Source organism: Chlamydotis macqueenii, chromosome 4, assembly GCF_036417535.1.
Source record: "Chlamydotis macqueenii isolate bChlMac1 chromosome 4, bChlMac1.mat, whole genome shotgun sequence".
Classification (NCBI taxonomy): Eukaryota; Metazoa; Chordata; class Aves; order Otidiformes; family Otididae; genus Chlamydotis; species Chlamydotis macqueenii.
The window spans coordinates 28831746-28856235 of NC_141559.1; the positions used below are offsets into that span (position 1 = coordinate 28831746).

General features: G+C 39.6%; 1 protein-coding gene across 1 annotated transcript; it reads right to left on the minus strand.

Moving 5' to 3' along the window:
* Positions 1 to 240: 240 nt before the first annotated feature.
* On the minus strand, positions 241 to 23913 carry MTTP (microsomal triglyceride transfer protein). Its single transcript, XM_010124312.2, has 17 exons — positions 23803 to 23913; positions 23100 to 23243; positions 20998 to 21105; positions 20117 to 20233; positions 18786 to 18925; positions 17801 to 17951; positions 14225 to 14382; positions 13172 to 13340; positions 12496 to 12603; positions 11294 to 11506; positions 10010 to 10221; positions 9274 to 9371; positions 9051 to 9172; positions 8017 to 8244; positions 3225 to 3349; positions 2771 to 2941; positions 241 to 1859 (listed from the first exon to the last, which is right to left on the minus strand). The coding sequence occupies exons 1-17, from the start codon at positions 23803 to 23805 to the stop codon at positions 1691 to 1693; spliced, it is 2436 nt and encodes an 811-aa protein (XP_010122614.2). The 5' UTR covers positions 23806 to 23913; the 3' UTR covers positions 241 to 1690.
* Positions 23914 to 24490: the final 577 nt, after the last annotated feature.

Genomic DNA, 24490 nt, shown 5'->3' on the forward strand with positions numbered 1-24490 from the left:
CAGAAGCCTCCAGCATGTGGTGCATTCTACTTGAGGCCTATACCACCCTCTGGAGATACCTCTGTCTCCTGACTAGAGGGGGAGCCCAGGACAAGTGGGTGTCCAACTTACGTTATTGGTTCCTATGTGGTGGTGAATTACATGGTTCCTCATGCCCTTATCAACACCATTCCTTCCCAAACAAGAGGCTTTCCCAACTCAGAAGGTAATGGACAAACACTAAGACTGAAAACAAAACAATTTTTTCCACACTGTCTTTTTACCTGTTTTATTTATGCTTTGACTAGAATTGTGTCAGCATTTTCAGGAAAGACAACAAGCAGACTGTTCATCCCGTTGACAGACTGATTTTTGCATATTTCTCCACTCTTGTTTTTTAACAATACAAAATATTTATTTTTTTTAATCCTTGTAATATTTTTTTTTCATTACAATCTATGAGTTTTTCCTGCCTGGTTTTATTTTTTTGAAAAAAAAAAATTGTTCCTGGCTTTTTATTTTACTTTTTTGTGACCAGCACTCACCTACCTTGTCCCATAAAAATTAAATCAGATGGATCATGTCAGAGATCAGCTGAGCTGAGATGAGGTATATTATTTCTTAATCTGCAATGCTGTTGTAAATGTAAAATGGAGGGGGTTTTTTACACAGTTCCTGTGAAGACACTGCTTGAATGAGCTAAAAGGTATAACTGGAGGACTTGCAAGAATAGTGATTACTTTTTGCATTGAAATATGAGCCTAACATACCTAAAGAAAATGTTCTGGCTCTGCAGATGCTTTGCTAAACTGTGAATTAAAAATTGATTTCTTTCAGGACCTTTTCCTTCATCATAGTTCAGAATTGCCTTACTGGGTGCTCATTTTTTTTAAATACACCTGCCTTGATTACACACAGGGACACAAATTTTCAGGAGGCAACCCTGAAGAGCAATCAGTGTTGGCTTAACTCTGCCCCTGGTGATAACTACAGAAATTATACCCTTGATTTAAATGGGAACAGAATTAAGGCAACTCTAAGTACTTCTGGAAATGTTACCCCACATTTTTAATCAATTTTATTTAACTATAGCAGTTAATAAAAAACCTAAAAAGATAAATAATAATAATCAAGCTCTGACTGCTTAAAAAAAGGGAAAGTCCTTTGAAATAATGTAAAATAAAACCTGCTTTTTTGTAAACAGGCAATACTGAGTAAGCAGGAATTCACAATCCCACTTAGATGTTAATTGTACTTGAACATTTGAATGAGGATCGGTCATAGGCCTGAAACACCTAAATACTTTAAAATATATTCATAAATAATCATTCTTTATACATCATAATTGTTCTTACTGCATGTCAAAAACATGGACTTCTGTATTCCCCAAGAAAGAAAAATGAGAGATTATTTTTGCTTTTGGCACAAAAAAGTAAAAATAAAGAACTAGCACCACCCTTAAGGGAGTGCATGGAATACTACCAAATTGGTCTTTATTTGCCTTAGCTTTTTTTTTACAAAAGTCTTAAATATAGGTTAATATGTAAACACTGTGCACGCACAGAGAGTTTGATCCTGGCCTGTTGAAATCAATGGCAAATTTCCCATTAACTGCAGTGGTGCAAGATCAAGCTCCAAGTTAGTATGGTACGTACAAGCCTGCCACTGAGGGAGCCATGGATTCAGGAAAGCAAAAGCATACATGCTCGTTTCAAAACCAGTTGCTGGAAGAATCAGACTTTGCACTGATGACCGTCCGGCACATGTTGGAGTTTTCTTGATGGAGAGGGTATTCGTTACCTGGCAACAGTTCTGCTTTCCCTCTCCTTGCACTGTACCGTCTGCCAGATGGCAGACTTTCATACTTAGTCACATAACGCCTGTAAAGACACAACATGGTGGTCTGGCATTTCTAAATTTATGCAAAATCTGTACCCTGTAGGTGAAGCTAGAGATAAGCACTTTACATACAGATGAGATTACACTTCTAGAATGTGTAGGTACAATCAGAAGATGTTTTAGTATCTGCAGAATAAGAGATACTGTTTTCGTAGGATTTCCTAGAGATCCTCAAGTTCTTTTTTCCTCTCAGGCTTACCATCTTTTGGATCAGAAAAGCCTGAATGGAAATCTGGCACAGGCTCTGCAAATGTTGTCACCTTTAGGTCTTAGCAAATAGGGATTAGGAGGGCGTAGTAAGCCCGGCTTCTCACATGGCAATGCAATTACTACTCTTTGGCTACTAGAAAGCATCCTTTTACCTTATTGTGCAGTTGTTTAGCGTTCAGGGAAGTTGGTGCCTTAATAAAATATGATAGAACACAATGATTGCAAGAGCTTAACACACCAGGTACTTTTGTTGATGCTAGTAAACAGAAGATTATAAAGAAAACTTTCCACTTCAGCTAGTTTATGGCTATGCACGTCCCTTCTCAACAGTGTAATAGAGAACTACTGCTGGCAAAGTTTCAGGTCACTGTCAGAACTGATTGTACGCAAGGGGACCAGTGTGCTGCCAGTTACTTTACTTGCAAAACCAAATCAGAAAATTGGACTAAAATGCCCATCCTGAGCAAGTTGTGATCTTCAGAAAGGTCCTTTCTGAATTTCACGAGTGAGGGACAGGGAAGAATGGGTTAGCAGAGAGGTTGGTGTAACAGCATACACTGCCCCTGATTGTGTTAGGCTGAAATTTGGCCTCTCTTGTTAATCCCTCATGGCTGTGAACACCAGAAGTTCCAGACTGAGCAGCTGGCTGGAAGGACACTTCAGAAATTGTGTGAGTTCTTACCTGAATGGAGACTCAACTCTGTCCATCTGCATACAGACTAAAAATGGGTACTGTGAAAACTGCACCGTGGAGATGAAGTCTAATGTCGTTTCTACTTCCAAAGTGGTTTCTATACCAGTTTTTATAAAGAAGGAATCCACCTCAGTGTTACCAGCTATAAAAACGGCTACCCTGCAAATAAATTCAGGCATTATAAATAATGCAAAACCCATTAAGAAAGAGGAAATTAAATTGCAAACAGTCCCACCACCCATACATAAAAAGTGCCCTCAAAGGACCCTGTTCTTCAGGCAAAGGTATATAAATTCAGATGAGACCAGTGGGATTTATATTACCCAGGTGTAAAGGAAAAGAGAACTACAAATGTTCTCCCATGCATTTAACTCTTATTTAATTTTAACTCATCTGCAAGGTCAGCTCTCTACAGCTATAGCGTGTGCTGGGAGTATCTCACCGGTTCTTGATGTTGGTTTTGGATTCCCTGTACCACAGGCTGAACTCCATCCCTCCTGAGATGTCAATGGCTAGGCCACCCAAGAACTCCGCGGTGGCCCTCGGCCCAGACTGCAGCTGGATCTCCTAGAGCCATCAGAAAGCACAGGTAACACTCCCGTTACTGACTGCAGACCTCAGTGCTTTCCTTACTTTCCTTCCTTTTTGTACAGCAAGCACGCAACTTGTCACTTTGCAGGAACAAAAAGGAGTAGAAGGTTTTTCTGAAAGGGTAGACAAAACACCCCTGATGTACCCTGCTCCTTAGAAACTGGGATGAAGGCAAGGCGAGGTGCCTTGAATCCTTCCCCTCTCTCCTACATGCCAGCTGGCATAATTTCAGCAAGGAGTATCACTGCAAGGAATATCATGGCCTCTGTCTCCAAAAGCTACCATGCAAGCCTCATGGAGGCTCTGCTGGCAGTCCAGCTACGTCAGATTAAACTGCTCGCGGGAGGCCCAGCAATGGTGCAGTGCAGTGTGGCTTCTTCAGCACTCCCGCAGGCAGCCCCGTACTGGCACTAGGATGCAAAGTGCTGCAAGCAGTTGTGCAGTGTGTAGTGGTTGCAAACCCACCGTGTGGCAGGAATGACATCTTCAGTGGCTGGGTGGCCAAACACATAAGCTAATGCTCCTTAATTGTCACCAGGAGTTTGCATTTAATGCATTTTCCATTGACCATCAAGTGTGTTCATGGTTTCTTGAAACCTCTTCAGCTGGACTGGAAACGCATCATGCGGAGTCCGTTTCGGAAGTGATAATATAGCCCAGGGTCATGGCAGCTCATTACTTTTAAGTTTTGACACATAGCCAAGATTTTAAGGTTCACTCAGCTTGCAATCTAACTCACTTTATATGGTTGCCCTGCTTCCCTACGAACTAGTGGATTAATTTACTGTTTTAAAAGAACCATTAATTTGGGAAAAGTTTATTTTAATCATGTCCCTCGCATACAGGACACTTCCTCCTCTCTCTCAGTTGGTTTTCTCTCTCTTCATGAGTTTCTGTGCCTGTGATACCCTCAGCACCTCTAATGCTGCAGAACAACATTTGGGGAGGGTTTTATTTAGAACATCAAAGTTTTCCTGCCGTAATCGAGGACTTGGATAATTATGGTGGCTGTATATGGTTACCTAACCTTTTAGGGTAAATAAACAATCTCTGAAACAATCTCCTTGGCAGAATCAACTTGGCAGTCAGTTGCTGCTGAAGTGGGCTTGGGAGTTAATGTCAGAATGCAGTGGGCTGGCTGTGGTTTATAAATCCAGTGTGCACCCAGCAAGTGTGGTCATATCGTGCTCTGATTTCTTATTTTCACTCAAGTAAAAATCATGACTTGGAAGTGTGGTCTTTCTGAAATCAAAGGGAGTTTTTCTACTGACTGCAGTGTGGCAAGGAATACTTTCCTTATCCGTCTGTTTAGGTGTGGAGATAAAGCTTGTTTTACTTTATTTTACTCTGCTTTTAATTGGGACTGAATTGGTGGGTAGCTGTTAATAAGTGAGGAGATAACAGTATACATTCTGGCAGAGATATGTACACGCAACCAGAGGAGCAGATATTTTTAGATGCATTGTCAAATCGCACCTAGTAATACTAGAGTAGGCTTGGTTTGCAATGGCTGCACAGTTTAAAGCTTTAAAGGCTACCTAGAATTAAGTCAGGTTTGTCACTGAAACCAGCAGAGAAGCTAAGGAGTGCTTGTCTTCGGTTTTACTAGCTCATCTATTTCCTTATTTAGAGCTCAGTCTTGTCCTTCACCTCATGTGCAAGTCCAATCCAAGCTGATGGGAGGTGTAAATCACAGGGACCCAGCCTCCCCAGGAGCAGTATTTTCCTTTCCCTTCCTATTTTAAGCTTTGTGTATCATTTGCAGTTGAAAATGTGATCCGTAAGATCAGAATCAGTAGTTTGTTACTGTTTAAAATGCTGAAACATGCTACCATTCAACAAAAAAAAAAGTTTATGTACTGCACTGTACACAGTACTACTGTAATGCAACACAGAGACAAGTGAAACTGAAACGGGCACTTCTTTGGGAACTGGCCATCTTCCACTGGGGTCTGGCTTTCAAATGGTTTCTCTGAACTATTAATACAGTATTTAATGTCTCTGTGCTTCTGGCAGGTGTGTTGCCTAGGCGAAATATTAACACTACTGAACTTGAATCCAGGTGACTCAGGAGTCTCAAAAACAGTTTTATGAGAGCTGTTTATTTTATAGAGGGAATTATAACTTCTGCATGATTATTCTTAGCCCTCAGACAACACTGTGAGAACTGGCAATGCCTGTAAAACACACTCTGATTTCAGCCTGTGGAGTTATGTGAGAAAAGAGGTTACAGATAGTGGGCGGGAGTGTAAGCTTTAGAAGCATTATTAACTTGGAAATCATCTCTCCAAAATGTGCCTGTCGTGATTACTGCAGTTGTAAAGTTAATGAAAGGAAGCTATTTTCCAGGGGGTGGAGTTATTTGATAGATTTGACAGGAGTTTGAGTACAACTCAGTTTTGGTCTTTCTGTGCAAAATTATCCTTATAAACAGCAATAGGGGTGCAGAACCTTTCTAATATTTAAAAATCACTTTTCTCAAAATCAGGCTGCACTGATGCAAGAACTGTAACCCAAATATTACATAAGTTATTTTCTGACAATTCAATTGCCCTGTTTTTGTATTCCAGTCTTGGCTTCCAAGCCATCCTTTGATGTTTGATCTCAACTGCGCTGTCTGTATCTTACGTTTGGTTTTTGCCTGTTCTGAAATCACACTGCGGCCAGCTGTGGCGCACTGAGTTTTGGTATCATAGAATGGGCACTGTTTCCAATGCCTGGTTTTCTTCTTTGAAAGAAGATAACTCCACGTTTGGCTTGGTTGTCTACAGTATGAATTTGTAAAGGGGCTTACATTCTGGGCAAGGCCTGTCCATGCTGGCCAGGGAAAGTGGAGGTAGTACTCAACTACCAAGAAGCTAGAGTAATTATTGCTCTTTTGCACTGTTTTTCCTCAGTTCCAGTGCTACCCCATTCACATTGCCATTCTGACAGTGTTTTCTGGTACAGTTCTAATCACACGTTCAAGAACTTTATAGGTAAAAGCATTTCTAACAAAGCTCAACTGGGTTGTGTGGAAGTGCCCAAATCATGTTGATGTTGCTATTGACCTGGAACATAGCTGTAAAACCATTCTTAGAAAGATGTGCTGTGTTTAAAACACAGCTCAGCATGAAGCCGTATTCAACAGTGCTTTAAATAATTTTTGCCTTTGTGGGGTGAAGAGGTAAGAATAAGTGCCTTTTGGGGTGTGAACACAGTTTTGGTTGTGTCCAGTGCTTGAGTCCCAAAGAGCTTAGCTAGCAACTGTGCTAGTGGCAACCTGAGAGAGAAAGCAGGATGGGATCTCATCTCATGACATTGCTGCCCAGGCTTCCAGAGAGTCAGAAAAACTGACCGAAAATGTTACACCCTGATATTGTTAAAAATAGCAGGCAGTCCCAGCCCTGGTGTGCCCCAGACTTTCGTGATGTTCTCCAAAGACGGGGAGTGGAGAATCTGCTGGCTGGCAGATCTCTCGGGATGCCCAGCCAGCTGATTCAGCCAGGATATGTATGGAGCTTGGTGCATGCACAGCAGTTGGAAATATTTAGTTCTGTAAACACCATGCTCGCATGCTCAGGACTGGACTTGATTATCTTTCTCACCTCTGCAGTCTGTTTGTTAAATAGGTCATAGTAAAGTTTTTGCCCATAATCTGCATGTGAACTGTAAAGCATTGTTGGAATGAGCTTTAGTTTGCCAATTTTTGCACTGCAAGGGAAGCCCTCTAGACTTATAATACCATTACAAAGGGGCTGAGCTGCGTTCATGATTGGGACAGCTGTCATGTGCAGGGGGTGTAATTTTGATCAGAGTGGATTTTCTCATCATCTGCTTTTGACATTTTCTTTTGCCAAGAACTAAAGGGGAAAAGTAAAGTTCGAGCCTGCAGATATTTCATGAGCCGAGTGCTGCTGTTAAATCTACAGGTTCTAAGGAGATCCCTCCTCAGGAAGAACAAAAATATCAAACCAAATGCTGGCCTTGCACTTTCAGAGAGATGTCTAGATTTTTAGTCCTCCAATAATGCATTATGTAGCTGGTCATATTTGAATACGGGTCTATAAGCATACAATTAACAGACCATTTTGGATGATAGTTGCATAAAAACTGTGTAATCCTCATTTGAATTCCTGGTTTTCCTGCAACAAGCATTTGAAATTTGGACCTCTTAGCTTTGTTCTTTGAATGTTAGTTATCTGGGAAAGTTTGAGTACCAGTGATTCATTCATTCAATACCTGACAGTTATAGCCTAATTTGACATAAGGTCTCTGCACAACTTGTGAAGAGAAAAACTGAGGTGGTCACATGGGACGATACTGTATTACAAGAAACTGTGGGAGGGGAGGATATAGCTGATAGCAATATGAGTTTTCTACAGGAAACTCAGTTTGATTTGCTTTTATTCAGTGTTACTTTCTTTTCTAGAATGATATGTGTTCTCACCTTTGGTCTAGGTTGCTTTTCATGTAATTTCATTCTGGTTTTTAATACTTGTGACTTTTCTATTGCTCCCATAGTAAGAGAAGCTTATGTAACATTGATCAGGTTTATCAGCATTGAAAAGAAAGAACATAAGATGTCCTACAATAACAGTGTGGAGGAGGGAGCACCTGTGCTTAAGAGACAGAAAAAGAAGCAAGCAGTGTGCTATTAGTACCTGTGAGTAATCTGTCAGGAGGATAAGTCCTTTCACCACGTTAATGGGATCTCCAGTTGCTGAGAACATTTTAGACATTAAATCACCATACCCTTGGAAAAATGTAACTGGCCTGAGTTGGACATCAAACAAAATAGCTGACATGCCAGCAAAGGAGTCCAGGTTTTCCTCGCCTTCATCAGGAGTTGCAGCTATTATGGACTCCAGACCTTGAGCTTCAATCACCACCTAAGAAGCAACAGTGATACAGAATCAATGAAAACATTCTGCCTGACCCAGGCTGTTAACAACTCTACACATTTTCTTCATGTCTAAGAGCCTAACTCTACATTATGTAGTTGTAGTTTAAGTAGTATGAGGTTAAGACTTAAGGAAAGAGCAGCTAGAGCAGCTGCTTAAGGCAGAACAGCTAGAAAAATGGAAAAGAAAATAATCTCATAGCATGTTTCTTCTCTTTAGGTGCAGGCAGAATTTGCCTACATGCAGATCACAATCCCAAGCCTACTTTTCTTTCAAACAAATTTTCCTTTATTCATATGACTATTTTCCACAGATAGCTGGGAGGAAAACCCAAAGACATTCCTCTGCATAATTTTTGTCCTGCAGAAATTTGGGAGGATTATAATATTGAAAGTACTTGCCAGCATTAAGAAAAGTCCAAAACAGAAGCATGTCATTTAAATTTCTTTGATTCGTACATTTGATCTACTGCTTGTATTGCATTCTCTGTTATACCCGAAACACAGGACTTGATTTTACAAACTCACAAAGCTTTTATTGATTACATCATATAAGCAGTATAGGCTTTCACCAGAGACAGAACTTGATATATGATACAGAACAAACTATCTGTCTTTTTGGCTAGCCAAACATGTGCCTCATTGGCTGTGATGAGTCTCTTTTTCCCCTGTTATTGACTTGTTCTCTGCCAAGTGCAGCAAACCTTATGGTCTTAAGCATTAGCTGAATTATTTAGAAGCTGTAAGAAGAGGGCTACATACTGGCTTAGTTTTTAAGTACAGTGTGGCAGTTACCTGACTGGCATGAAGTTCAGCATTTCTGTCAAAAATATGGATGTTCATGTTACTTCTCCTTAAAATGCCAGAGCCTGAATATAGGATATCAAGGCTGTATGTGGACGATACATCAGGACCACCTTAGTTAAAAAAGAAAGATGGTACCTGTGACTAAATTAGTGGATTAATCAAATGTTTGGGGATATAAACAGGGTTAAAAGGCAGTTTCAAGGTTACATACGTGTAATATAGCCAGAATAGGCAGAGGAAGAGCCCATCCTGGAGAAACGATCGTAGTTATGAGTCCGCATGTCCTTCAGAACTTGCCGAACTGTTTTGCTGTGGTGTTTCGAAACAAACAGACAAACAAAACCACAGAGACAGAAAAATGTTACAGTACCAAATGTATTACTGTTCTGTAGAAATATCAAATTTGAGAGAGGATGAATTTCCCAGTAGGAAAGATGGTCTTCAAAAACCTCACATTTTCACACTAAGAATCTGCCCTAACCAAGAGTCTCTTTTCCAATTTCAGCTACTCCCTGCAGTCATAGGTAGAAAGACAAGCAAAGGTCTTGCTTGAAAATTAATGGTGCTGAGAAGAAGAGATATTTTGATTACTTTCATTCTAGTGCTGTGATGTTTAAAATTTTCTGGTTCACTGGTTCTTAAAATATAAAAGCAAAGGCCCCACTGAAACAATTAAGACTAACAGATGACATTTCTTACAGTAATGCAAGTTAGATGCCTAATTCTTTTTTGCACCTCTGAAAATGTGAATAGCTATTAAATGAATGTAATTGAAAAGCAGAGATTTAATTCTGAAATATCAATACTTAAAAGTGACACAAAAATCAGGCATCCTTTTATACTCTCCTTAAATTTTACAGTAGTAATTCATGAGAACCTGTGTGTTCCTTGGGTTTCTGCAAAGAAGTAAAGATGAGCTGTATTTGTTTATACTGAACTTAATGTACCTTGAAGGCATTTCAAAGTGAAGTATATCTTGGATCATGGAGAGCATGTACTTGTTCATTTCCAGAGGCAGTTCACCAATGGAGAGCAGGATGTTTTTTACTTCCATGTAAGATGGGTTACTGTTTAAGATGATAGCAGCTGCAGTGGTTCGCACTGTCTTTTCATGGACTTTACGATTCTGGTGGTATATCCTGTTCATTGTCTCCTTCACCTGGTCAGGAAACAGATTACTCAGTCAGTGCTCACACAGATGACCGGGAAAAGTACAGATTGGAATCTCATTTATAATATCAGCTTAAGCTAGCTCCATAGCTAAGGCTAATACAGAAGGATATATTTTCAGCACCCTGTTTTTAATGGTCCTTTTGGAATGTACGAGACATGTATAGCTCAGTGACCACATGGGCAAGTAGGGCATCTGTTATATTCTCTCAGTCACAATCCAAACACAGTCTTCCACACTGATTTTCACAGCAAGGCTGTAAATAAGTAGGAACACTAAGATCAAAATACTGTGTCAGTAGTAAGATCAAGAGAGAGATTTCCTTAACTGTTAAGAGAATATGTACTTGAAAAAAATCAAGAATCTTGCCATTTTAATTTTCTAGATAGTGCCTGTGGTGGTCCCATGTCCCCAAGAAGGTTGCAAGACATCTTTGTTATAGATGAATCCGTGGAAAGCCATGTAGCCCCGCTGACAGAATGGCCTCTGGCATGTTCATTGCAGAGCAGCACCTTGACAACCTCTGTCACAGCTGCCAGCAGTAGGTATGAAATGGGATGAGGGGTGATGTAACAGAGGCAAGAGCTCATGTTCCACTATTTTGTGTGTCTTCTCTTACTCTTGGAGGCTGCAAGGTAAGATGCAGCTATTTTACCCTTCTCTTACTTCATGCATTCTCCCTGGCTATGTGAAAGCACAGGAAAGACCAGGGGTTACCAAGTGCCCAAATGTTCCTAATGTCTCCTGCACATCACAAAGAAGGCAGTGCTCTTGCAAAGGGAGCCCAGTTTTCCCTGCAGACTGCCTGCCACCTTCAATGCCTGTGTGTGACTCTGGAGCCAAAGGCTGACTGGCACTGGCAGACGGGAAGCTGGGATTTGGCAAGCAGGAATGTAGAGAGTTTTCTGTCTGGAACTGAAGTGTGTATAATAATTTCCTGAAGGTAAAAAAAAATACATGGGGCATCTTTAAAAAGAGTGGAACTGACAAATTAACTCTGTTAATTTAGACTTTAATACAATCTCTTGCATTTCTTTTCTTGCGCAGTATATTTTCTTACCTCTTTGGTGAGAAAAGAAGGATCATATCTCTGTAAGGCAGTGGCAGCAACATTGCTGATTGGCCCTTCTTCTGACTCGGCATACTTCAGAAGCAGTGGAATTGCTTCAGGAAGGAGTGCGTTCTTCACTGCTAGCAGGTACATCCTCACATTGTCATCTTTCTTAGCCTTCTCCAGCCTATTTAGAATCAGCCTTTTGGCTTCCACAACAGCCTAAAGAAAATCAACAGCATGTTTAAATGGTGATCATAAACCTACCTTTTTCCCTCGCAGAAGTAGGAGGGGCAGGGCTTGGTTCTAGCATGTTTTTGTTTCAAAGATTCATTGTACAGGGTTAGCAAAGGTGTCATTGGTAAACTGTATGTTGATAGCTTCCTTCAAGCACAATCAAAGTGGCTACAGCCACAGTGACACCTGGTCCATAGATTTATCATTTGCTAGCTGCTCCTGCCCTGATTCAGGGACTTCACAGGTATTACTTGTGGGGATAACATGTTCCCACAAAAAAAAAAAAGACAAGGGAAGGATTCTTTAATGCTTCATAACATATTCTAAGACTGCTTGGCAATTAAGAGGGGAAGGAAAAAGGGATTCCTCAGGGCCGTTCAGGTGCTCTGTGTCTTTTCAGTAGTGTACTGCAATCCTGAACAGCATGATCCAGCAAGCAGCAGTGCCTTGTCTGATCACAATCATCCTCTATCACCAGTATCTACTCAGTCCATGGTCAAGGTGATAGCTTTCCTCCTGAGTTGTTCTATGCATGTTTGGGGCAGAGTTGAGGATTTGAACCAATGAATTTTCCTCAGAGAGCTGAAATAACCTAAAGTGATTGCAAATATTAAACAGAACCTGAGTTTGCCAGTCTTTCTCTGAGGACGTGCAAAGCTTTTGGACAAGCGAGCACAAGTACTGCTCCTGCTGACAGAGTAGAGAGTGAGAAAAAGTTCTGTTAAACAAGGGCAAACTGGGAGGAATCCACAGAAACAGGAAGAGACCAGATTAATGCCTAAAGCTGACTAAGTAGATGTCATTATTACCAAAAAAAAAAAATACTCTATCAAACATAGGAGTTTAGGGGCTTATTTTAAAACAGGGAGGAATATGATTCCCGTATGTCTCATGCTCTCCCAGTAACATCATCAGGGATCACTCATGTGTGTTGTAGACCAGAATTTGGCCAGCAGTGAACAACAGATACTCACTGGAAGCTTGCAGCCTTCTCTGTCACACAGCTTTCTGATAAGCGCTCCCATGACAATGACAAGAGTTTCTCTGATTTCTTCATTTGCAATATCACCCTTGAACTTAGCCTGTTATGCAAAAGCAATGCTGTTAGTCTCTCTGTCTAAATATGATGAACCACAGTCTGTAGCGGGCTGAATATCCTCCCTCATTTCATGTGATCATTAGTGCAATGCAAAGGCAGTGATGACCACAACGGCCTGGGCTCAGGCTAAGTAGAGCACTGCTCTCTCATTACATATAGTAACTGACTGCTATTTTCCCCTTGAGTGACATTCAGTATCTCAAATAGTAGATTCATTCTGAAGCTATGTTTAAAAAAAAAAAGAGTATTAAAGGCTTAAAGGACTTTGATAAGGCAACAATCAAATAATCCTCAAATTGTTTTGCTAACACTCAGAATTACGTTTGTTTTCCAAGTAGTAGGTATTGATAACATTTTATAAAGTAAATAGACTTTCAGTCTGGATGTACGAATTTTTGTTGTTTACGGGCTACATGCTAAAGGAAACCCTGGAAGGGATAAAGAAAGGAAAATTTGAAACAGCAACAGTTGTTTCTTCTTCCCTTCCCCTTTGACAAGGATGAGGCTCAAGAGTATTAGCTCCAAAGTATTTGTTTTGTCCTTTGACTTACAGTTAAAGATTTCAGGAGCATTTCATTGGGGTGAGAAGCAAATCCACAGGCATACAGGAATCGCTCCTGCAGGGTAGAAGTGCTTGTATCTTTAAAGTCAAGAAACTCCAGAACGGCCTCCAGCGATGCTGGGGTCTGAGCAGAGGTTACAGCATCCACTACCTGTGGACTACAAAGAAGTGGAAATGAACATATCATTGTAATGAGCTAGAAAATACTGAAAAGACTTTGCTCCATATAAAAAGAAAGAAGCTAATGTGCTGAAAGATATCTTCATGTAAGAGACAGAATATTTTACTCCTGTTGGAAAAAACTGTGTCCCTGAATTCATCCACCTCAAAATGGTAGATGAAGTCCAGATATTATTAATAGCCATGGATAATATTTGAATTTATGCAAATATGGTGTAAAAAAAAGTAATTTAAAACCAGAACTATCCAGAGTGTATGAAAGTTAACAGGACAAAGAGTAAATCGAAAAAGGTGTTTTATTTCTACATACATAATGGCAACTAGAGGATAGGCCTCTACACTATCTGAGTTACTCTCAGGTTTATCTCTGTTATTAACAGCTGCTATAATTTGTTTGAAAGATCCTGACTGTGCGGTGGGACTTGGAAATGCTTTCCAATACCCAAATCTAGGTGCACATGCTGTTCACAGTCAAATTCTAATATTAGGACAATATGCAGGCATGAACCATCCCCTTTGCTGTATTTCCATTTGAAGGAAACAAATGGGCAAGTCAGGAACAAGTTATAGAGTGTTTCAGAACAAGCAGCTGGGATGAGAACCTTTGGGTAAGCTACAAAGCATGTTTGCCTTGCATTGTAGGTACAATCTTGGTGGCTGAACAGTGTGCTGTAAATATATTATACTACAAGAACAAACACAGCTTTAAAAAAATAAACAAACTTTTCCTGTAGACAGTACTGAATACTGGTTTTGCATTGCTAGGACACCACCAGTAGCACTGAATCTCTTTGCATGCAATTTGCCCTTCTGCAGTTTTAGGCAACTTAAACATTTTGAAAGCTTGTTCATGATGACTTACAGAAGTTCTTTATTTTCACTTCTAATAATCTGCAGTATCTCCTCTTTCGTAGCTTTTCTGATGCTCTGAATGAAGGACAAAAAGCTTCTTGCTGCTTCAGCTTTAGAAAGTTTTTCAGGATGCATATGTTCTCTGATGCTCTGCCAGTGTTCAGAGAGCTGCAAAAAAAATTAACATGATGTCAGATCTCCCAGACTGTGGTTTCAGTTCTCAAAATCAGACTTACTAAATGCAGGTATGTGGGCCAGATATTGCTTAATTCAGCTGAAATCCAATAGATTGTTGGTCCTTTAGCTAGGTATTATTTAATTTATGATATCCCAGCACAAATATATTTGAAACCTTTCTATAGCTGTCTCTCTTCCAACACTTTAGTATTTTCTTGATAATGTACATTGCCTTGAATGGAATCTATTTTGGAACAAAACATTATTATTTATACTGTAACTGGAATAAGGTGAATTTTCTTCTCTTGCAAATTCACTGTGCCTGTTGGTGAATACAGTATTTGCCTTCTGTTCCCATTTTCTCTTAAGACTTTTTTTTTAAGTGGGAGGTGCACAATCCCCAATTCACAAATTAATAATATTTTCTCAAAATCTGGTAATTTTTTAAGTGGTTGGTGTGGAACAGGAGTAAATATCTCATAAGTAATTCCCATTTCTTATTCCTAAATCTGTATAAGATGGGAAGGGATTTGTGGTTATTGTACAAAATTATAGGTAAGACAGTATTAGAACAATTATCAGCTTCTTCATATGTTGTTGCTGTATTTATTCCACACACCACATTTTTGACCTGAATGAGCCAACATGGCACCAAAGCACCTATATCTGTCCTTCCAGATACACTCCTATAAGAAGCTAGTCCAGGTATTTTGACCTTTCCTCTCTCAGTTGCCTTTGCCTCTGTTATCTCAAATCAGCAAGACCATTTCTTGGTGAAAACTCAGCTGTTCTTTGCAGCAGTGTTTGCTGCAGTTTTCCTGAGTGGGAAATAACACCTGCACCCAGCTGACCTTTACTAAAATACTTCCCCTCTTCATGGGTTTTGTATTAGGCAATAACACTTGAACCTGCCGGCAAATAGAAGTATCATTCAGCTGTACAGAGTGTAACTTCCATGAACTGTAACAAACAATAATTAGGCAACAATGATTGAGACATAGGATATTTCCTGAGGATTAACGACCAGCTAGGAGGAGCTCATGTTCTGAGGCACAGATGGGTCTGTTAACCTCAACTCACGATTACTGCTTAGGACCAAGGTCAGTGTGGCTATTATAAGCTGAAATTGGATAAACATATGGGGCACTTTCTATTACCCCTGTTGAAGTTGCACCATAGCCCAGCAAAAAAAAATCTCTAACCTCATTAATCCTGTATCTTCTCCTATGCAGAGCCCAGGGCTTAATCAGCTTAGCCCATATCCTAGAGACAAGCCAGGTGGGAGATGTGACCTGGAGCCATCTCAAGCAAAAGAGACTGGAGACCAAATCTTCCTCTTTGGGAGCAGTGTTCTAACTGTTCAATTGCTACAAGGAGCAGCTGCCATCTTCTGCACTGACCATGACTCCAAAAAACAGCATTCACAATTTACTTTTGTGAGGGATTTCTTTCTCCTGATGTGAGTGTTAGGCAGTTTGGATTAAATACCCCAAGGATTCAGGCACAGACGCACGCATTTCCACATGGCAACTCATCCGAGCTCAGACATGAATCCCTGTCTCTCTGACAGAGAGATCAGACCAGAGGTCCTAGGGGCACTCTAGGAAAATTCAAGCCAAACCAAGAGGTCCTAAACTGACCAGGAGTTGGTTTTGAAGGTCAGTGCATGACAGCTGCTTTTCCAATCTACAAAGGTTGGCTATACAAGACAGAACAATCTACCTTAATTTCAGAAGGGGCAAGCTTCCACTCCTGTGGGAACCATGAGCATAAAAAAAAATGTAAGAACCATGAGCTCTTCTGAAAAGAGCATGCTTTATGATGTCTAAACACAGATATCTAGGCCTAAATTTAGATGTCAGTGTTGGCTATAACCTCATAGAAGCTAGTGCTGCCAACTGTGAAGTAGTCATAGTAACGGTTATTTTACCAAATCCATAAAGATAGAGATAAGACCCGTTGATTTTAAAAGGGTTTTGAAAATGTAAAACTGTAGGGCATACCATGTCAGCATGGCATTAGTGTATACTATGATATATAAGTACCAAATGTTATGTTGCTGTTTCGGATACAGTGTTCTGTTTATAGACCCCATCTTTTCATAGCAGTTACTGTAAAATACAGTGAGAAAGCAGAACTTCATTCTCATCATGCCATTAGGTTTATAATGACATAGCTCAGTCCCCAGGCAGTGGTCTGAAATTATACCCTATGTTTGTTATATTGGTCTGGAAATTATCTCTATAACTATTATGACAAACTCAGTTCCAAGTGACAAATTGGTCAGCACAAACCCTGATGGGCAGATTCAGGGAAAAAGCACCTGTTCCTGCTCTGGTTAAGATCCCTTGATGCTCCCTGCTCAGAACTGCTCCAGCACACATGCAGCGTCATTTTTGTTTCATTTCCCCCAACATATTTTTTTACCTTCTCTGCAGCTCAGCAAGCATTAGACAAGATAATGTATTACAGTGCAATGCTACTTCCAATCAACTAGCACAAGTTCCAATATAGTAAGGCATTTGTGCTCTTAAGGAGTATCTCTGGAGGATTAAAATTATGTGTGCTGAATAGCCTTCCCTTGCTTATCAAAAACCGACAGAGAATAATAGTTTTTACATTGATGTTCTCATTCACTGCTAAATTCATTCCACAATAGTAATAGCATTAAAACTGTTTGCTAACAATCACTGTAGCAATTTATATTAGTTTATGATGAATAGCATCAGTAAAACAAAAGATGATGAATTCACAGTACCAAGCGTTTAATAGTCTTTAGATGTCTTAAATATTAAAAAAAAAGGTTGGTTGTTTTTTTTTTTTCCAGGAGAAAAATGAGAACAGTATTGGACTTGCCAAGAACACTAAAGCCTCATTCTATACTTAGAAAATACCTATGAAATCTTTTAAATAAAAGACTTCCTTCAGGATCAGGCAGTACGAAAAGGCTAGATATATCACTAACAAATGTTTAGCCTGCCTAAGGAATGGCTGATACCTTTAATTTCTAGGAGCAGTTCAGCTCTCCATGACAGAATTGTTTAGAAACACTGGCCAACCATCTTAAAAGTCATTTCCCACTCCATTACCCAGAGGAAGTAAGCTCCTGCCAACTAAAGGTTGTCAAAGATGACATAAAAAAAAAGGGTGTTGTATTTTCTAGTGGTCTTTAGAAATACTGCACTCAAGCTTTGAAAGAGAGCAAAAAGCTTGGTACTTTTAGAGGTAGATCTTAAAACACCCTTGTGTGGTGGAGCACCATTGCATCAGTACAGAGCTCCCCACTCCAAGGTGTATTTTATAACGCTACGTTAGACCTCTCCTAGTGGGCTGCTTGGACAGAAACTTCTTTCACACTTATTCTGCCCAACCAACTGATCTGATGTCCAACGAGCCTGTGTTTACTTACTGAAGGACACTTTTTACATTCAGATTTGACTGGCTCTGCTACTAGTGTCACAGCAACGTAACTGGAGTCCAAGATCTTGATAACACTGGCGACTTGCTTCCCAGCGATCAGCCCAGGGCCAGCTTGTACTGACTTCAGTTCCAGTCTCTGCCTGTGTATCCGTACAGTGAAGACACCGTTAGAACTCAACCGTTAAAGCAGAAATACAGAAGTCATGGCATTCACACTCCACACACCAAAAACATAAAACACATACTTATCAGTGTCTTATTTTAAAATGTCTAGAACATGGCAAGTCTATGGCTTTTCTTAAGGTAGCAGAAATATCTGATACCAGCAGAATTACTGCTAGAGGTATGTGGCATAAAATGTCTAAATAATATATTTTCTAAAATATGGATTTAAAGCACCTGGTAAACAGCCTTCAGTAACCATATATATTCTGATATGTTTCATATATTTATTCATAAGAAGATCTGGAAAGTGAGATTTTGAATGTATATTTTTTTAATATCATAATACTAAGGAGATGCCCTAATCAATTATCTTGTAGGAGTATCTCCAAACTTCCAGTATTTTAGAGTCTGGAGTCTAACACAGATCTAGGTTTCACTGTTGTTTCCTTTCTATGCAGTAGATTTTGTTTTCTGTACTTCCGAACTTTCACATGCTAGAAATGGAGATCCATTGACAGTATTTCTTAAGAAATGAGAGGACACAGAAACAGAACACCTACAGAAGTAACGTATGGCTTAAAATGTTTTGGCCAATTGCAGCTGTTTTCATTTAATATCTTATGAATGCCATTATTTATTATTTGCAATAATCAAAGTTGGACTAGGTATCATATGGATACAAAAGAGACCTAAATCCTTACCTGGAGAGTTTACAGCTTTAGACCTTGATGCTATAAGACGTACACATATAACCTGACTTGAAGCACTAGTCCTGCTACCATCAATGACAGTCAAATTGCCCAACTTACTTTGAAACTATTTTGGCACCTGTTTTTCGTCGGGAATTCAGAAGCAAAACATAATTTTCTTCTGCCTTAATGGATTTAATGAAACTGTCTTCCAGCACATAAATTGTGGCAGATGTGGCTTTTGTACTGACATCTAAAATCTGAAAATAATTTAAAAATAAACCAGAAAAATGGCTGATCAATAAACAATAGAAGAGGAAAAGGGCTTATAGTTCCAAATTAGGGTAAAACTTGTAATGAAATAGCCAAATGAGGAAGGTGCATGTGGGTTGACAACATCTCAAGCTAAGCCTATAAACCAGGTTCTCAAGAATTCCTTCTGTAGCAAGAAACCACTCTCCTCTGCAGCCTGTGTTTCAAATTCAGTATGTATCAGGGGAAAAAAAAGGGGGAGGAGGGGAGGAAGTTATAGACCAGGCTGCAACTGAGAAAATGCTTGGTACTACACTTAGTTAAAAATACACTTTGAATAAGATGAAAAGCTTTTCCGGGGAAATGTTTTGTAAATAAGATTGTCATGTTCACATCTGGGAAGCAAAGCCCTCCACCTTGCTTGATCAGCTTGTAAACAAGATGAAGTCTTTTTGGCAAGTGTGAAAATCCTGAATTCAGTCATAGTGTTAGGGTGGTTTATTAACAGTGTGTGCTACCTTTGCACTTGTCAGTTACGGACACGGAGAATCCCAGTGCCTTCAGCACGTGTCCAGCCTGCGCTCAGTAGTAACTTCTTAGAAAGGCATTTACTGGTAGCGGAGGAGCATTAAGGCCATAGTACAGCTTCAGTTACCTCAACAGCACATCGCCTTCATTACACCAGTGCATTAGGGAAGCCTTTGACCTTCCAGGTAAGCCTGACTGGGGTCCATTGAGGAGTCAGCATCTTGCCTGGCATTTATTGTGTACACTAAATGCTGTGACTTAGCAGCTGGGAAAAAAGTTACTGCTGTCACTATGACTGTGACTGTTACCTAGTATTTTCCTCCAAAGAAAAAAAGAAGCCACACATCAATTAAAACTTCAGTACAGCCAGGACAAAAGTGCTGTAAGTCTGCATAGAAACTGTGTTACGGATTAGATAAAAAAATAATGCAAATTGGTGTGCTCTACTCAATGTCACCTCAGCCAAAGTGGTTTAAACAAGAGGAGAATCCATTCCCTATTCTCGCCATGGGTACTACATATGAAATTTGTACTACTAATGTTACAAAATATACATGTAGAATTTGTTTTCTGTAATGCAAGAAAGGATTTCTGAGAAAATGAGAAATAGTTACTAAGAATATATTTTAAATAGGCAGAAAAAAAATATTATTTTGTTAAAGAAATCATACCTGGTTGTGGCTGGTAAATCCTTGTTTTTCTATTTCGCAGGAGTCCAGGGCTTTTATTTTAGTCACCTGATCTTGCCGCACATGGTAAGTAGTATTGCATTTCCCAGATATGTCCACCTTGAAAAAAAAAGTTAGATTAGGATAATCTCTTGAATTTATCTTTGGGAGCCCAGAACACCTTCCAAAGATCATTTTCTCCACGGTTGGAATCCTGTACCTGAAATGCTGCACCATTTGGGTTTATTTACCAGTTTTGAGAGTATCAGTGTTTCTAACTACCTGCTTTGGATAGGCAGGGATACTTTTCATTAGACAGCTATGAAGGAAAGTAACAATGTTTGTTTAAACAAAAAAAAAATTATTAAACACCTAACAGTTGGCACTATACTTACAAATTTGAGTTAAATTCCAGCTTTGCTCATGTGGACAGATGTAGAAATTTAACAATGTAATGAAAATTAAATGAATGCAGTTAAACCATTGCTAACTTTGTGAGGATATTCTGTTTGATTTTAAATGGCCTAATCCATTGAATTGAGCTTAGGAGTCAACCAAATTTAAATACCACTATAATCTCTTTTATAGTGACCTGGTTTAAGTTGGTTTATTACCAAATTCTGCTAAATTGGTAAAAGCATTTTAAATCAAATTGATTTTGCCAGTTCTTTATGTTAAGTGCAGCCACTTCACTTGTATCACCAAATATTAGAAGACTGCCTTTATGTGACCATAAATATACAAATAAAAAAAAAAAGGGCTGATTTCTGTCAAAGTTCATTCCTTTTGAAATCAGCGGGAACCACAGGTCTGCCTTTCAGAGCAGACCAGGTTCTGCCTCTTTCTCTAACGATGATTATTTTGCCAGATATATAGCATCATACCTCTCGGGAAGCACCAGAGTGCAGTTGTAGCTGGAAAAGGCTAGCCAGACCTCTCTTAATATTTTGAGTAAAACCAGGTTCATTTTGATATGAGTAGAAGTTTTTAACCTGTAGGAATAAAAAACAATTATACAACAAATCTGGTTAAATGAGAAAGAAATAGTGAGGATCTTCTCTAGAAAAACCCCCTTTACTTTTTTCTCATTGGGAAGCTGAATTTGGACCTGTTGCCCTTATTTAAGTAAACTCCAGAGGCTGCAGGGCCTGCTGACAACAGTACAAACATGTTTTGGGCTCCAACTGTACCTAAATACAGTTTCAGTGCAATGAACATCTTTCCTCCTGTTAATTAGAGAGAATTCAGAAGGGAAATGGGGCACTTTACATAATTCCACAAGTGTCTCATTTTTCTGCATAATCCTAAAATAATCCCTCCCCACAGGGGCATAGTATCTGTTGCACTTTAATCACAGTTACAAAAACCCAGAATGAGTCATAGGTAAATCAGTCAGAATTACTTATATGACGTGTCAAACACATCACAACCTTTGCACTTCATGGGGTCAACTGTTGTGCTTAAGCATTTCCTTTGGTAACAAGACTTTGCACCTCCACTTTGCATTCAAGGTGCTTTAAAAGTGCACTTTTTTCAGGAACTGTAAGTACAATCAGCATGTTATCTCGGGGCAACCCTGGAAAGTGAAATGACTGTGCCAGGGATTAAAGTATCACACCACAGGGAAACCACAGAAGGATTGTACAAACCCTATTACCTGAAGAAAAACAGCACAAGCTTTTAATACTACATTTCAATCTTAGCGCGTGAACTGCTTTAAGTATTAGGAGCAGATGTATTTTGACTGTGTTCTTCTGATACCTCTGTCCTCATTTAGGGATGTGTACAGTTGGAAGCCAATGCTGTCCTGTTTCTTTTTATGTTGTGTAAAACTGATGACAAGGCTGAGTCTAAAAGTTACTGAGCAGGCCTGATAGCAGCTGCAATTCAGTAGACTGAGCTGGTGGCCAGGGTATGTGCTTGGTGCCTATTTACAGCAGGAGGTAAAGATCCTGCTGGGATAGGGTGTCACAGCCCTCACTCCGCTCTGCAGAAGAGAAAAGGGAGTGTGACCTTCAACTTTCCTCCTTTCTCACTGCCCCTCTGCCCACGTCCACCCTGCCCACTTGCTTGGGCTGTGGCAGGGAGAGTGATGCTCTTGGCCTAATGCTCCTGGCCACAAGCAATGAGAGGAGGTGGCGAGGAGGCAGGAGCAGCCATGGCTCAAACTTTGCCACTCCCTGGCCAGAGCGGTAGGCTGAGCACAAGGGGAAAAGTGAGCAGGTCCTCAGGGAAAAAGAGAGTGAGATGGACTTACTTGACTTACTTGATTCCCTTCCTGAGTAAGACTGGGACTCTGAGAGCTACAACTGGACACGGGTGCTCCTGCAGTGGGACAGTGCTCTTAGTTGCTCTCTCAGAGCAAACTACAAAACCCAGGCACGCACCAAGACACATCTGTTCACTCTCTCTTCTCTTCTGATTTTTGGAGACAGTTCCCAATAAAGGAACAACATGAAATGCTGTTTTGGCATCAAGCTTAACTGAGGACCACTGAAACTGCAGGTGACATACATAAATAAGCAAGCCAGAGAGGTGGGAAAAGCAGTCAGGCTAAAGTATTTGCTAAGGGTTTAAAGTGATTAACACTGTTCCTTACAGGCTTGGTATAACCTCTCTCACAAGAAACTGTATCTCCTTTTCTCCCTTCAGACCTTGGATAAAATCCTGGCCTCACTGGAGTCAACAGCACAAATCTTACACAGCAATTGTGTATATAGCTTCATGTGTACTCATATATTTGTGACCAATCTGCTGTTTACTTCAATACTGTACAGTGTTCTCAATGAACAAGAGTCTTGGGCTGGCCTCTTGTACAGGTAAATTACAATCTGTTCTAAACTGTTGTATTTTGTATAGAAAGATAGGACACAATGGCATATTAAGATCGCTGACAAGATAGTGAATTAGTAAATTCTCCAAGCCTTTAAGAAAAGATTTGTCTCAGGTTTCTTCAGGGACTGAATTTGAAAAGACAAGGTCTTACTTTTCCACGGACTAACTCAAGAACTATGGGCCTCTGTAAAGCTTCCAGATATTCTTTCCCAATGATCTTCTCTGTGCTTTTTCCTGTGAAGATGTTTTTAGCAGCTGGACGTTCATTCACATTTTCAACTCGAACATCTCTCATCTAGCAAAGTAAAAGCAGAGAAAATTCATGTAGAGAGCAATTTAGCATTGACCTGGGGTAGGCTGGATAGACTAAATCACCTAATTAATATTTTTTATTTCTTCGTTTCTTGTTCTGATCATTAATCTTCCACGATTATTATGTCTATGTTTTCAAAAGAAACCAGCACTCACCACTGGGGAAATAAGTGGCAGAAAAACTAAGTACCAAATTCAGTTTGTATTTAGCAAATGTCATGATTTGCAGCTCCAAAGGACTTCAGACAACCTATTGCCTCTCAAGTAGGTGCTTGCACACTGGTTGTTTGAAGCTATAGAAGCTGTATGAAACAATATAGGAGATATTCTGAAGTTCTGGCTTATGATGTTAGGTATATTCTTGTGAAGTCTTATTGCATAGGGATCAGCTTATCGAATAAGCTTGTTTTAGTTGACGAGACTAGAGAAAAATAAAAGATTTAGCTCATCTTCTGAAAACAAGTTCTTCAAGATTATATTAACAGTTACATAAATGCAGAAAAGATTGGGCATGTTTTAAGTTGTCTGATGGCATTAATTACCATAACTTTGACGAGCTGGTCATCATCGTTGTCAGGATTTCTCCATAAGAGGTTGACATCCACACCAGAAGAAATCCGGTAGCCTGCACTTTTCTGCAGTGATGCTTTCACCTGATCAACATACACTTCAGCTGAGTAAGCAAATGTATATAGCTTATCATTATTTAAGCTTGGTCCCGTAGTGTGCCCTGTTTGGAAAGCAAAAACAAACTTAGTGTTTTAGAATTGACTAACTCACATAATCTGTCATTTTCTCTAAAAAACACTTGTAGAAAAATTTAAAATTGAATTGTCAACAAAAGATATATGAGACTGATCCTGCTACCCTTTTTTACAGAGGTGTCTCAGTGGAGCAGCTGGGGTTTTTTTTTTGTGATTACATTGGCACTAATTCCATATATGTAAGAGAAGAATGTCCACAAAATCTTTTGTTCTAACTCTACACTTAAATGAATAAAAAAAAAAAGGAGTAAAATTCTTTACTTGGATATGTTAGCATTAGAAATTAATCAAAAATTATTTCAATTCAAAATACTGTAATTAATCATGTAATTTGTGTGCTTAGCAATTTGTAATGCACTGATGTAATTTGTTGGAGCCAACAGAAAATGTTCTCTGCACCTCTTGCATGTTTATTGGGAATCTCTCCATTGAGAGCCTTGTTCAGGGGTGACACAAATGTAATGAA